The following is a 13514-nucleotide window of genomic DNA, read 5'->3' on the forward strand; positions in this document are numbered from 1 at the left end:
TGAATATAAGGTGTGTGTAAAGATGCTCTGAATACACACAGATGTAAAGGAGATCCTTCTCAGATCTGCAAAGTAGTCTTACTTAGGTATCCCCTTACTTATAAAAAAGATGTAATTGTTTCAGTAGGAAATCACAAATTGATGTAAAAATTTAACCAGGCTGTCTGGAAAACAAGCTGAGAGGCAGCTCCCTAAGCAGGCATCTGCTTCTCCCTGCAGCCAGCTGTGTTCAGACCTCTGCTAGGGGTTCTGATCAGGTACTGATGGCCAACTGAGGGATCCATCATCAAGTTCCTGGATGGAATACAATTAATTATTTAGATGCCTGGGTCCCATATGGAAACTTCTGCAGATCTTGGAGGAAAGGCTAAAGCACTAAATACTTAGATCACTGTCAGAGAGAGGCAAAGACCTTCTGACTTTTTTTCCCATGTAATGAGTACATTTTTATCACTAAAGGGTGCTAGGTGGCCATAAAACTGAGTAACACTACAGGAAATCAATCCTAATTTTTGTTCCTTCAGAAAGGATCAATTAGCTCACATTATCTTCCTCCCCAGTGTACTGATTATCATCTTTTCTAAAGCATCATTTCACAGGGATTAGTTGCACAGTTTTCTATGCCTAAGAGAAGAGGTGGGCATAGTGTTTGTGTTTCATGGCAGGCTGAGATTTAAATGACATCTATGCTTTGTTCCTGACCCAAAGATTACTCAAGTTAGTGATAAATCTTGGAACAATCCCATTTAATCTTTGATTGGTGACATGAACAGCAATGTGCCAGTAGTATGCATGTGTAAATTCAAGATATAATCAGTGTAGTCTGCACGTTTAGGGTCAGGTGTTTAAGTTTCACCTTCCTCCAGAGATGGGTGGGTACATTCCCTTTTAAAATCCCTGTTGCTTTTATGCTTAGTCTGAGGCTGTTCTAGGTATTCTTGAAAGTGTTCTGAAATACTATTAATGTATGAACAGCCCATTAATAACTATGACTGCACTGTGTGTTTTCTCCAATGGAACAAGTAATTGTTCTGCCAATGAGATGCCTGTTACTAAACTGTTAAACACTATGCCAAATCATTCCACTTTCTCAATATCAGCAAGGTTTGAATGCAGGTAATTAATTTCTCTTTATTTTCAAGGGCAGACAAGTTTTTTGACAACTTTATTAATCACAGTGAGATGTCTCTGTTTCCCAGTAGTTCAGAGAGCCTGCATCTTGTAGCAAGACCATTTAGGTTTGCATTTGTTCTGTGAACTCAGTGAAGCTGATTTACTTGAGCTGAGGATCTGTTTTCAAATCTTGTATCTTCTTAAATCCTTAATCTTAGTATTCTTCAGCTAAATGTCCATGATCTTGACATCCCAAAATCTGTAGATATTTAGCTTTAGTCTTTTAGTTGAAGAATACTTCTACTAAAGCTGATTTGAATTGCAAACTTAAAATATGTGTAATTATTGAATGGGAAAATGCCTGGTCAGGCAATCTTTATGAGTGGGATTTGTTTAAATTAGTTAAAAATAAAATTTTGTGTTGCTGTGTAGAGCTAGTGTAATGATGCTATTCTGACAGTGTAGTGATGCTGTTCCAAACATCACAGTTCTCCAAACAATGAACAAAAAGTCTGCATGTATGTGTGTGTGTGTGTGTGCTTGTGTGTCCTGGCTGATAAGATGCTGCTCCTAGAGTTGAGTTCTTTCTGCTTCAACTTTTATTTGCTTATGCTCTGAGATTTGCCTGAGATAGTTTTACACCACAGGTGTACTTTAATTAGAGTGCCATCTTTACTCTTTATGTATTCAAGGCATCTGCCAAAAATATTGAGTATGTGGATTTTAAAATGAAATTTTATGGTGCATGCTGAAAATAGATATCTAACCAATTTAGTGTTCATGAACACTATCATCTTCATTTTAGGAATCACCACAAGGAAAGTATCTGAAAGGATATAATTTGCCTAAGAAAACAATGTAGAAAACAGTGTCACACAAGAAAATTTTAGTGTATGTTTGTGTTACTACATATTTTAATCTTCAAATATTCTGTTAGCTTGTGTGAGAAAAGCCAGATATAAATTAAGCCAAACAAAAGTCTCTGTATTTCTGCTTTTAATAACAATAACTACTAGCATCAGGTGCAGTGACCCCACAGTTTTATGTGTACATGAAACGAGACAGCAATGCCAGGAGTGTTTTCTTTTTTTCTCCTTCCTCCTTTCTCTGTCTCCTTCTGCTTACTCCCAGCTTCTCAGTCCTCTCCCCAAGCATCCCCCACATCCTGGCAAAAATACTCATGCAGCTGTGTAAGAGAGTGTGAAAATTATGCGAGATAGAAAAATGTTTTGCTTGTTAAATCTCTAGTCCTGATCAACCTCCTGTTCCTGTTCACCACCCAGCCTGGCAGAAGCTTTTGCTTCCAGGAGGGCCAGAGCAGTGCAGTGCTTGGAAGGACTTCTGGAAGGGTGATGCTTGTTGCTGAAATTATTTTTTCTGTTGCTATTCTGTGGGGAGAGGACAGGGAATTTACAAGACGATGTGCTTTCTCTCTTTGTATCACAAGATCCTCACACATAAAATGTATTTTCCATGATTCAGGAGCAAATTGCTAAAAAGGCACCTGATCTTACAGACAGTGAAGTTTGGGGAAAAAGAAAAAAAAACTGTAGAAGTACTTTATCCATCTTCACTCAGTCATGATACCCTCTTCCAAACATTCTCATACTCTTTGCTTTCATTTTTGTCCCCCTTCAGCAGGAGGGCATATCTTATGTTGAACACCACATCCCAGAACAAAGCACTCATACAAAGATGCTCTGGGGCTAAAAGCTGGATGGCTATGCTACTGTCACACTTCTGCAGGCTAGGTACACTGGCTGAAGAAATTACATATGCTGAGGACACTGGAGGAAGATGTGAATCTTAAAAGACAGGGAATCATGACTTGGGGCTTTTGTTTGTATGTAGAAACAAAGGAAATTATGGAAAAGCAGGAAAAAAAACCCAAATTAGGTGGATGAGTTGTAAGGGCTTGGTCACAGGGATGAGGAAAGAGCTCATCTTCTTACAGGGTGTCATGGTCTAATGTCAGCCAGCAAGTAAGCACCACACAGCTGCTCCCTCACTCCCTGTGGGTGGGATGGGAGAGGGAATCAGAAGAGTAAAAGTGAGAAAACGTGTGGGTTGAGATAAATACAGCTTAATAGGTAAAGGAAAAGCCAGGCATGCAAGCAAAGGAAACCAAGGAATTCATTCACTCATTCCCATGGGCAGGCAGGTGTTCAGCCATCTCCAGGGCAGCCAGGCTCCATCACATCTAATGGTTACTTGGGAAGACAAACCCCATCACTCCAAACATCACCCCCATCCTTCTTCTTCCCCCAGCTTTATATGCTGAGCTTGGTGTCATGTGGTATGGAATATCCCTTTGGTCACTCGGGATCAACTGTCCTCCCATCTTCTGGTGTACCCACACATTAGCAAAATGTGTGAAAGTCCTTGATTTCTTAGCAACAACTAAAGCATTAGTATATTGCCAACATTCTTCTCATACCAAATCCGATGCTAAATCCAAAATAAAGCACTATTCTAGCTACTAACAAGAAAATCAGCACCAGCCCAGCCAAAACCAGAACACAGCAACATACTGCTCTGACCAAGCCATGTAGGAGTTAGGAGGACACAGGACAGGACCTCCCCTGAGACCAAGTCTCTGCTTCTAGAGGCAAGAACACCAGATAACAAAACTCAGAAATGGTAAAATTCCATTTTAATGGATTAGGTCCTTGCTTCCACTTGTCTACTAGAAAGCTCTTCCAAAACTTCACACTGCTGCTGATTAGAATTTTTATTTACAGCCAGTTTGATCTCATTCTGTATGTACCTCAGTGCTCTTCCTTATCCTATCCTTCCCTGGTGTTTACTCTGATTTATTTTTAGAGAGCCATCTTATCCCCTCATAGCATTACTTTCAATAGATTAAAGTAATGAAGCTTTTTTTGTCACCCTTTCATAAGACAGCCTCTCCTCTCCCTCAAATATCTGTAGCCCCCTCTGCACCTGTTCCAGCCTGAATTTCTCTTTCTTGAGCCTGAGTGACTGGGAAAGTACAGAGTGATCCAGAGGAGCTTTTGCCTTGGCCATATACGATGACATTGAGATTTGCTCTAAGCTCCACCAGCTCCACCTCACTTCATACAGCTGAGGATCACATTTATTACCTCTTTCACTATCGCATCACATTCAGGACCTGATTATTTTGTTATTATTTAAAATATATCCATATTTTTTTTCTTTGATAATCATCTATTAACAAGCTCCCAAAGTACACTAGAAACGTCTGTTTCTAATCTCTGTCCCAGAACTACCTGTCCCAAATAATGTGCCTTTGCACATCATGCTATTGCATTTCATCCTATTTCTGCTATGCCACTCAAGGCCATCCTGGTCTCCTTTTATCTGTCACAGTGTGGCCTTTCACAGGTACTTAGCTGAAGGTACAAGACTTAAAATAAAGAGCCATTAAGGAAGTGCTCGTTCATTGTGCTGCAATAAATAGATTTGCTAGTTTGGTGTGGAAATTGAGGAACATCTTACTGGTGATTTTTAGCAAAAGGTTTAGGAGACTACATATGAAAACCTTAATTCTGTTTTTCTGTAGCTTCTTGATGAAGTCTAATTGGGATGCATGCTGGTAAAAAAGGCTTTTTTTTTTTTTTTTTTTTTTTTTTTATCTGAAGTGAGAATGTGCCATCAGGGTGAGCATATGTTTCATTTAAACTTTCCACAGAAAAATTACAGAATCTAATTCTCTAATTCTTCCTGCAGAGGAAGAAGTGCTTGAATTCCTAATTTTCCTACACAAGCCCCATGCCTTTACTAACTGATCACCATGTCAAGTCTTCCTTTCACAGGAAAATATCCAAAGAGGATATTTTCATTTGGGTGCTGAAGCAAAATTAGAAAAAGACATGCCAAGAGTTTTATGGAAATTAATTGTTGGTTATGTGCACTGAAGCAAACAATGACTTCTCTCCTTTGCTGGCAGGAGACTGAAAAATCTGAGGTTACAGATGAAGCTGAATCACACACAGAAGACAAGGCAGATGAAGGGGCTCATGAAGAGGCTCAGTCTGCTCAGTCACCATCAGAAGATCAACAGGTAATTTTTCCTTTTGCACTTTGTGATATGAAGGCTTTACCAGCGTTAAGAGCACAAAACATAAACCCAGAGTCCCTCCCAGTGTGCCCCAGGGTGGGATGACACCAGAGAGGTGTCAAGCAATGGGGTCCGGCTTCACTTTTGGGTGCATTGTCTTTGACATCACAGTGACAGGAAACCTAGATAAAACTCCTGGGAGCTTTCTCGAAATCTTGAGGAATAGCAATTGTCTTTAACAGTTTCCTTTTGTCCTTTCGCTACTTTCTACTGTAAACTCTGTCTATTTTTTTTTTTTTTTTGGAGAATAATTTAAGACTAGACAACTGGGTCCTATCTGGTGGAAAAAATTGCTGCTATCGGTGGCCAGCATCTGCAGTACTCATAAATCTAGCTGTTAATATTTGTTGTTATGTACCAGCACTGACTGCTGCTGCAGCAAGCCAGATCTGACAATGTCTTCTCTTGTCAGTGCAAAGATGGGGACCACCATTATCCTTTCTGCCTGCATCATGGTCTGATGTTACAGTCACATGGACAGATACCAAAGTGCAGTGCTAAAGATTTATGGAAGGAGCCATCTGAGTTCCTCCAATTCCTTAGCATAACACCCTGCAGCTTGCTAACATCAGTGAAGTACTGGTGGTTGAAAGCAGATGGATCCTGCAAAAAGGGTCCATTCTGTGCTGGTGTTTTCCTCAGTGGGGTGTTTATGTTACTGGCCAGGTTCTAGACCCAGTAGAGACTAAGCAGAAATGGGTCCTGTGTCTGGAGATGGGGATCCAGCTGCCTTTTCCTCCTGCTGCCCTGAATGTTTGGCATTTAAGGATGGGTTTATTTTGATGTTGCAATGTCAGGTGACTCTCTTCCCAAAGAGGCAGGCATACTGCTGGGTCAAGCACTTGTATTTGTCCGGTGGGGTTTTTTTTTGTTTGTTTGTTTGTTTGTTTTGTTTTTTTTTTTGTGGTTGGAAGATGAGATGGTTCTGATGGAATATCTACCACAAATGCATAATCTCTTTCAGTAAAACAAGTGTTGGTTGTTTTTTTTCTCCATCTAGCTGTTATGGTTTTCCAGAGAAATCACCTCTCTGCTGCCCTTTCTCCATTATCATTTTAACAGCAACTGAACCAGTCATTGTTAGGCTGGAAAAGTACCTTTTAACACAGCATCATGCAAATCTCAGGCTCTGGGAAGTCCCATTTAAAAATTCAGACTGGCAAGGAGGAGACAGAGTCCTCAGTGAGAACTGAAACTTCTCCTTAGATTGTACCCAAGCACTTTCCATGTCCCTATGGATTTCAGCCAGCACGAGTGCCAGCAAATCCCTTTTCCTTGGCTGTTAAGAGAAACCCAGCATAAAACCACAGAGCATCCCCTGGCTGGATTAGGTTACTTGCCATTCTGGCTGGCAATCTACTCTAATGTTTTTCAAATGAGAACAGAATGCTGGAACATGTCTGCAAATGTGTCAAGCAGCTGTGTATGAAAGGTTTTGTAATGACATAATGCAGTACCACTCCTATACAACAAACACCTTGCTCCATTTCTCACAGAACGGGTTGGATCTGTAAGTGGAAAACACATTCTTTAGTTTTACAGATCTTTCTGTGGTTATGAGGGCATAAAATACAATAAGCCCTACAAATCCCCCACTTTCACCTATGCAGTCTTGGCAGTGTTGACATCTTCTTGGTTTTACCTAAGGCAGAGGAAAATTCTTCCTGATATTGTCCAGCTCCGATGCCAGCCTTCATCGTGCTAGGTTTATATTAGTTCTTAGGGGAAGAAAAAAAATGTTTCTGTTCCTTTCTCACTCATTTTTAGAGAGGTTACTCACCACTTCAGGCAGCAAGGTACCAGAGACTCCTACCAGGGATGTGCAAAACAAAATTTTCATTCTGTTCCACCAACAACTTCCATGTCACCTAACACAAACCACTTCAGTGATGTAGCATCTGTCCTCCTTGCCACACTTTATCCCAGTTATCCCTCTGTTGGGATGGCATCATTCAGCCTGTAGACATTCTGGTGTTCTCATTCACTACAGACAGCACACAGAGAATGGGTTTAGATGAGAAGAGGAACTTTGAGGCAGCTTCAGTGTAATGAATTCCTCCTTTAGTCTCTATCTCACTTTACCCTCATAAAAGAAAGCTAGAATAACATTTACTTACCTGACCAGCGTTGTATGAAGTTAAATGCATTTAAAGACTGCCAGATTGCCACTGGAATATTTCCATTGGATATTAGGTCCTAAAGGACACATGTAGCACCAACACAGTATTTTCAGTGTTTCCCTCTCTTCCTCTCATTCTGCATCCCAACACATTTTGTTTGACTCCTTGACCACACTGAACAGATATTTTCTGTATGCTCTCCATGCCCACATTTTTTTTTATTTCCATTTTATGAAGAGCTGGTCTCCATATACTGAGTCCTGAAAGGGTGACCTTTTTTATCAGTGGTTCTCTTTGTAACCCAAGAGCTGCAACTTTCAAACAGTAATCAGGTCCCTTTTGGAGTGCAGCTTCTTACAAACCCTCAAATCAAAATGCCAGAATTTAAAAATCACGATTTTATGTTCCACTTCTGAATTTATATACCTGTGAGAATATAGTACTGGCATTTTGGCCTTTTTTAGCACTCAGTTTCAAACCTGCTTAAAAACAACACTCTCAATGCAGGCTGTAATCTAGCCAGTTTTTAACCAGTGACTTTGTAGGAGAAATGCCTGTGCTATGGGAAAAATTTAGGAGGGTTTTGATGAGGTAAATTTATCTCAGTCTTTGCCAAAGAGCATAAGCCAGGTAACAAAATAAACTATGACTCTCTCAATTGTGGAACTGCATGGAGGGTTCCAGATTTCAGAAGGCTCCTCAAATGCCTTGGTAGGAGGAATGGCAGCTGATGGTGAGTGTGGGGATGTGTGGATGTGGAGGCTGTAGCTCTCCCCTTCTGCTTCTGCCACCCTTGTTGGGAAATGTGGGAGTCCAGAAGCTCCAGCATTTTGTCTCAGCCTGGTAGGACTCTGAGGAAGCCAGTAAGACACCCCAGCCCCTTGAAGAACAAAACTCTTAAGTCAGCAGCTGCCCCCTGAAAGTGTCAGGAATAAATCTGTGGTGCAAGGGGTTGTTCTGCACACACCTCACATCACTGCCCAGCTCCAGCAGCTCTAGCCCCTTGTGCACAGAAGCATCCAGGAAAGATCAGAGCAGATGTTGAAGTAGAAAATCCCTTGCAGATCCACTAGTAAGTAGCAGGAACATCTTTCAGCCTGGGTCAGCTGCACTGGGATTCCTTTAGATTATGGGGGTTTTTTTGTTTTGTATTTTTTTTTCACCTGACACCTATTGCATACTTTCCATCCCTAAGCAATTCATGAAACTTATTATTGACTTCTTCCTAAACTTAAAAAAAATAAATTATTATTTTAGTAATAATCCCCATACTCTGATAGAGAAGGTTGAGGAACCATACTGTTTGGGTAGAATATCCTTTTTTCTTGCTTTGTCTGTGGCTTTAAGTTTTTTGAGGAAAAGTCTGTGACCTCCTATGCATGTGGCACAGCAAGGACCATGTCAGCAGCGACTGCTGTTTTTACCTTTAAGTTGTAGCTTGGGTTTAGAGTATTTTTTAAGTGGTGTCCCAGTTACAACAGTTTGCAGTGCAGATTAGGCTCGCTTCAGGGCAGAATTATTTTAGAAACATGGTCAAAAATTATATTATAATGAAAGCCTGTCTCAGCAATTCCCCAGGCCAATAAATAAACCCTGGCACTGCTGCTCACCTCCTTATCTCAGCTTATTCTATGCAAACTATTATCAAGCACTCATGCTTTCTGCATGGTACTTCTCCATATATCCTTTCTCTTTGGGATCCTGTGTAGGATCAGCTCATCTCTCCACTAACCAGCTGGGTATGTAACATTACATTCTATTCACCATACATTTATATGTTTTTCCTTTTTTTTCCTCTTCATCAATTTTGCTCAATCTGCAGTCTAAACCCAGCTTGTTTTATTTCTTATTCCCCAATACTATGGAGCCAAGACATCTGTTTCAGCCCACAACAGTGAACAGAACTCCCAGTCAGATCTGAGTGATGATATATAATATAGATAAGGCTCTGTATAATTCTGATTTAATTTTCATTTTGAAGACCAGCTTATTACACAAAAAAGCCAACTGAAAAACTGAATATAACCCACCTCTAATGCTTTGCTTGTCAATGAGGCAGATTTGATTGGGAGTAACTGAGCAAAAGGGAGCTGTATTTAATGACTTTCTAGCCTTTATTAAAAATAAAAAATTAGCCTAAGTGTGCTTTGTGAGTTAATCTGGAGGACATCTCAAAATAAATCCACTGAATTGAACATAATTTTTCTAATTTCAGTGTTTAATTCCTGCTGGTTTTTGCCTGTATGACCTCTGATATCCTTTCTTTGACCTATCTTTTAAAAATTTTCTTTTGTATCTCTTATACAGGAAAGCAAAGAAGAACATGCAGCATCAGGGGTATAGTATATTTGGATATTTTGTGTACATCTTTTGTTTGTGTGCATTCATCTCCTTTTCAGTCTCATTGTTTCACTTGAAAGATATTAAATTCTTATTCATGAAACTAAATATATAGTACCATATTCTGCTAGGGATAATTATTGACCATATCATAGTCTCATTGTCTGGGGAACAAAGATATGTCATTAATGGTTAAAAACTGTAAATGGAAGAGAAATTGTCTTTCACAGATTCTTCAATAAAATTTGCCAAGGACACCCAAGACAGATATATTTTTGAAAATCACTGACACCATGATGATTGCATTTTCAGTGTTGTGAATGTGCAAGAGTCATTCTGGCAATTCAGGCAGTTCTGCCTCTAAAGGAAATATTTTCCTGGCCTGGATTTGTAAGATCCAGGTGCAGATCCTTATAGACTTTTCTGCTTTGCCCTGTATTGCAAGTTGATGCCTTGAATATTTATTCAGTGTTACTGGTAAAAGTAATGATTAATTTAGGCTATTTTCCATTAAAAAGAGCATGCATTCCCATCTGCCCACTCCCAGACTGCAACACATGCATAAGTGCATGTGCATACATGCACAGGACCACTGATGCATCAGACTTAAGCATTGTGGACCTGGCAGCTCCTGGGCCCATAGATCAAGTGTGGAGGCTCCTGATGAGGGTGGCAAGGGCTGGTTAGTGCATCCTGGCACCACTAAGTAATGCTTCAAGCAAGAAACATACTTTTTTTTTTTTTTTTTCTGTACAAGGTAATTGATTTGAATTTTGAGTTGAAGTTTTTAATATCTGAAAGACATTGTTTGTCTCTGGGCTTGCTTGGCCCTATTTCAAAAAGTGGTAATGAAAGGCACCTTTCCTGGGAAAAGATGCTGAAAGAGGCAATATTCCTTTGGCATGAGAACTTCTAATCCAGATGACCTGTGCAGACATTCGTATTACATTTACTTTCTTGCAGGGATGATCCCTTAGTACAGTGGTTTTCCCTGAAAAACAACAATTCAAGCCATGAATCTACTTACAAAAGAGCCATTCCCAAGCACGTCTTTAAACAGGATTTTCCTTCAGTGACCCAGATGTCCCTCTTGTGCAGACAGTTCCTTTCTGAGAGGAAAACCTAATGTCTGTACTGATCATATACTAACCATAGCCCTGATGGAATGCTAATTATGTATTCTTTTGTTGGTTGGTTACACCAGGAAGAAATTACCATCATTTTTATAGACTAGGTATGTGAAAGTCTGACATTTTGAGACAAAGCTTGTTTATACACACAGAAAGGGAGAGAGCCTTTGAACAAGATTTTGATGGAAGAAAAGGAGCAGAGAAGCTTGCAATGCAATTTTCAGTTGTCTTTCAGAGTGGGACTGTACTTTAAAACTTCATTTACTCTACTCTTAAAAGACAATAAACACAGATTGTTGCCTATGTGACATAAATGTTAGCTTTCAGATAACTGTTCAGCTGACTGATTGAGGTAAAGAGCTATTATTGCTGTTTCTCCTATAGAAAAGAGAGCAATAAGAACTTGTCAGAGAGAAACAAGCCTGCATTATCTGACTCTGAATGATTTTATATTCAGGAGCCTACTTCCTGTGCCATGAATCCTGACTTTTTCTGCTGCCCTGAGAAAGCAAATAATTAAAAATACTAAACTTTTTGTCATATTTATATTTATATTCTTATTTTAATCTTGTAGCCTATTTACATCTTAACCGTGTACTGTTTTAACGTCTCTGAGAGTACGGTTCTTATATTCCAGCACTTACCTATTAACTCCATGAAAGTAGAGCCCTGGCATGTAAAGATTAAAAGCTCTACCCAGTACTTTTTTGTTCTATTTTTAAACTCAAATATTATTGTGTTTACTAGAAACAGAACAGTTGCAAAAGCAAATATCTGCATTTCAAGACTTAATTTTTCCTTCCATTCCTAGATGATAACAACAACTATTTTCTTCTAATTAGGAAGAAGAACAGCAGAAAGAGGGAGAAGAACAGCAGGAAAAGGGAGAACAGCAGGAAGAAGGAGAAGAACAGCAGGAAGAAGGAGAAGAACAGCAGGAAGAAGGAGAAGAACAGCAGGAAAAAGGAGAAGAGCAGCAGGAAGAGGGAGGAGAACAGCAGGAAAAGGGAGAAGAGCAGCAGGAAGAGGGAGGAGAACAGCAGGAAAAGGGAGAAGAGCAGCAGGAAGAGGGAGGAGAACAGCAGGAAAAGGGAGAAGAGCAGCAGGAAGAGGGAGGAGAACAGCAGGAAAAGGGAGAAGAGCAGCAGGAAGAAGGAGAGGGAGAGGAAGCAGTGAAGGAGCAAGAAGAGTCTTAGTACACTTCTCTTCTACACATTCTTTCTTGAACAGGTTTTCAGGTAAATATGAAGATACCCAGCACACTTTCTAAATATTCTTAAAGTAACATAAATTTGAAATTCTGGTATGTATTGTTGTTACATGCAACAAGAATGAAAAGAAAGTACCAAGCCCCAAAAACTTGTTATGCGTTCGACACATAACAGCCAGAACTATTGTCCTCACTGAGTCTGTAGTTTTCCCTATTTCTGTGACACCAATGAATCTGACTTTCCTTCACAGCTGCTTCCCTGATCCCTAATATTCACCATATACCATGGGCCCTTCCATTTGTTCCCCACCACTCTTCCTCCCTGCCAGGCTTCCAATTCCTGCTTTGGACATATTCCTTAGTATTTTCCTGTGGTACCCTCTACCTCTCTGCTGTGTCCCCTAAGCCTGAGCAATGCAAAGAGCAGATAGATAGATGTCTTCATGACATTCATGAGTGGTCAGTATGTGTGCATAAAGCACCAATGGACAGGCCAAAATACATTTAATGTTAGATTTATTGCAGCTTCTCTTTATCTGTGGTAAGAATTTGTTCTTCTCCTCTCTTACTCAGCTGTTTATTTCACTGAATCAGCTTCACTGAATCAGATTTCGTTGAAAAGCAGCTTCAAATCTCATCTGCAGCCCTCTATCAAGTATGGTAGAAATGTTAAAAAAAAAAAATTACTTGAGAAGGGAGAGGAGCTTCACCAGAAATACAAAACACTATAAAATGACTCTGATTGCCTTAGAAACTAGGCCAAATATGACTTTAAAACCTCAAAGCAGGAAGCATTTGGGAGACAGAACTGGTGCCGGTATGAGCATAAGATGTATGAGCATCCAGCAGTGCTCAATTTTTGCCAGCATGTGGTTTTAAATTTAATTTTCAGGTTTTCTTCTTCCTAACATCTTTTCTCCTATACATGGAAATTAAGATCAATCACTTACTGGGCAAAAGGTGTTTACATACAAGAAAGTTGGAAACTCCAGCAGATTTTCCTTTGGCTGGCAGAACTCTCTCCAAATTGCAGACCCAGAGTGTGATAAGCTTGAAACAGTGGGATTCCCATCTAACTCTGTCTCTGAGGTAGATGCCATGGGTTCCACCAAATGTATGCTGATGGGAAGATCCAGTACCTCAACAGGACAGAAACCTCAACACGACAGAAAATCTGTTGCTTCTTCCATGCTACCTCTCCCAAATTTTTGTTCCTTTTTTGCATGGGAACTAATTCACCCCAATGTTGTCCTGTGTTCAGGCATGTACAGTCACAGGAGTGCTAATCTAATTTTCCTTTTTTTTTTTTTTTTTTTCAGGAAGCACGAGCTGTAGCAACCCCATCAAAGAAAATAAAAGCACTCTCTTAAGAAAACCATCACTACCTTTTATGCCTGTAGACATATCAATAAATAAACACATAACAGAACAAATACACAACTCTGTCCTACCTAGAGCCTTTATATATGTACTTGGTATTCCAATTATTTGTTTAAATG

At 39.8% G+C, this 13514-nt stretch overlaps 1 protein-coding gene across 1 annotated transcript in view; it reads left to right on the forward strand.

The window, feature by feature from the left end:
* Positions 1-12043, forward strand: part of LOC103531561 (SH3 domain-binding glutamic acid-rich-like protein) — a 29208-nt gene extending 17165 nt beyond the window's left edge. The window contains exons 4-6 of the mRNA XM_030469549.1: positions 5045-5158; positions 9643-9672; positions 11930-12043. Of these exons, the coding sequence (XP_030325409.1) occupies positions 5045-5158; positions 9643-9672; positions 11930-12001 (216 nt within the window). The 3' untranslated portion in view covers positions 12002-12043. The remainder of the gene's footprint in view (positions 1-5044; positions 5159-9642; positions 9673-11929) is intronic.
* The last annotated feature ends 1471 nt before the right edge of the window (positions 12044-13514 follow it).

This window comes from Calypte anna, chromosome 1 (genome assembly GCF_003957555.1).
Source record: "Calypte anna isolate BGI_N300 chromosome 1, bCalAnn1_v1.p, whole genome shotgun sequence".
In the NCBI taxonomy this organism is placed as follows: domain Eukaryota; kingdom Metazoa; phylum Chordata; class Aves; order Apodiformes; family Trochilidae; genus Calypte; species Calypte anna.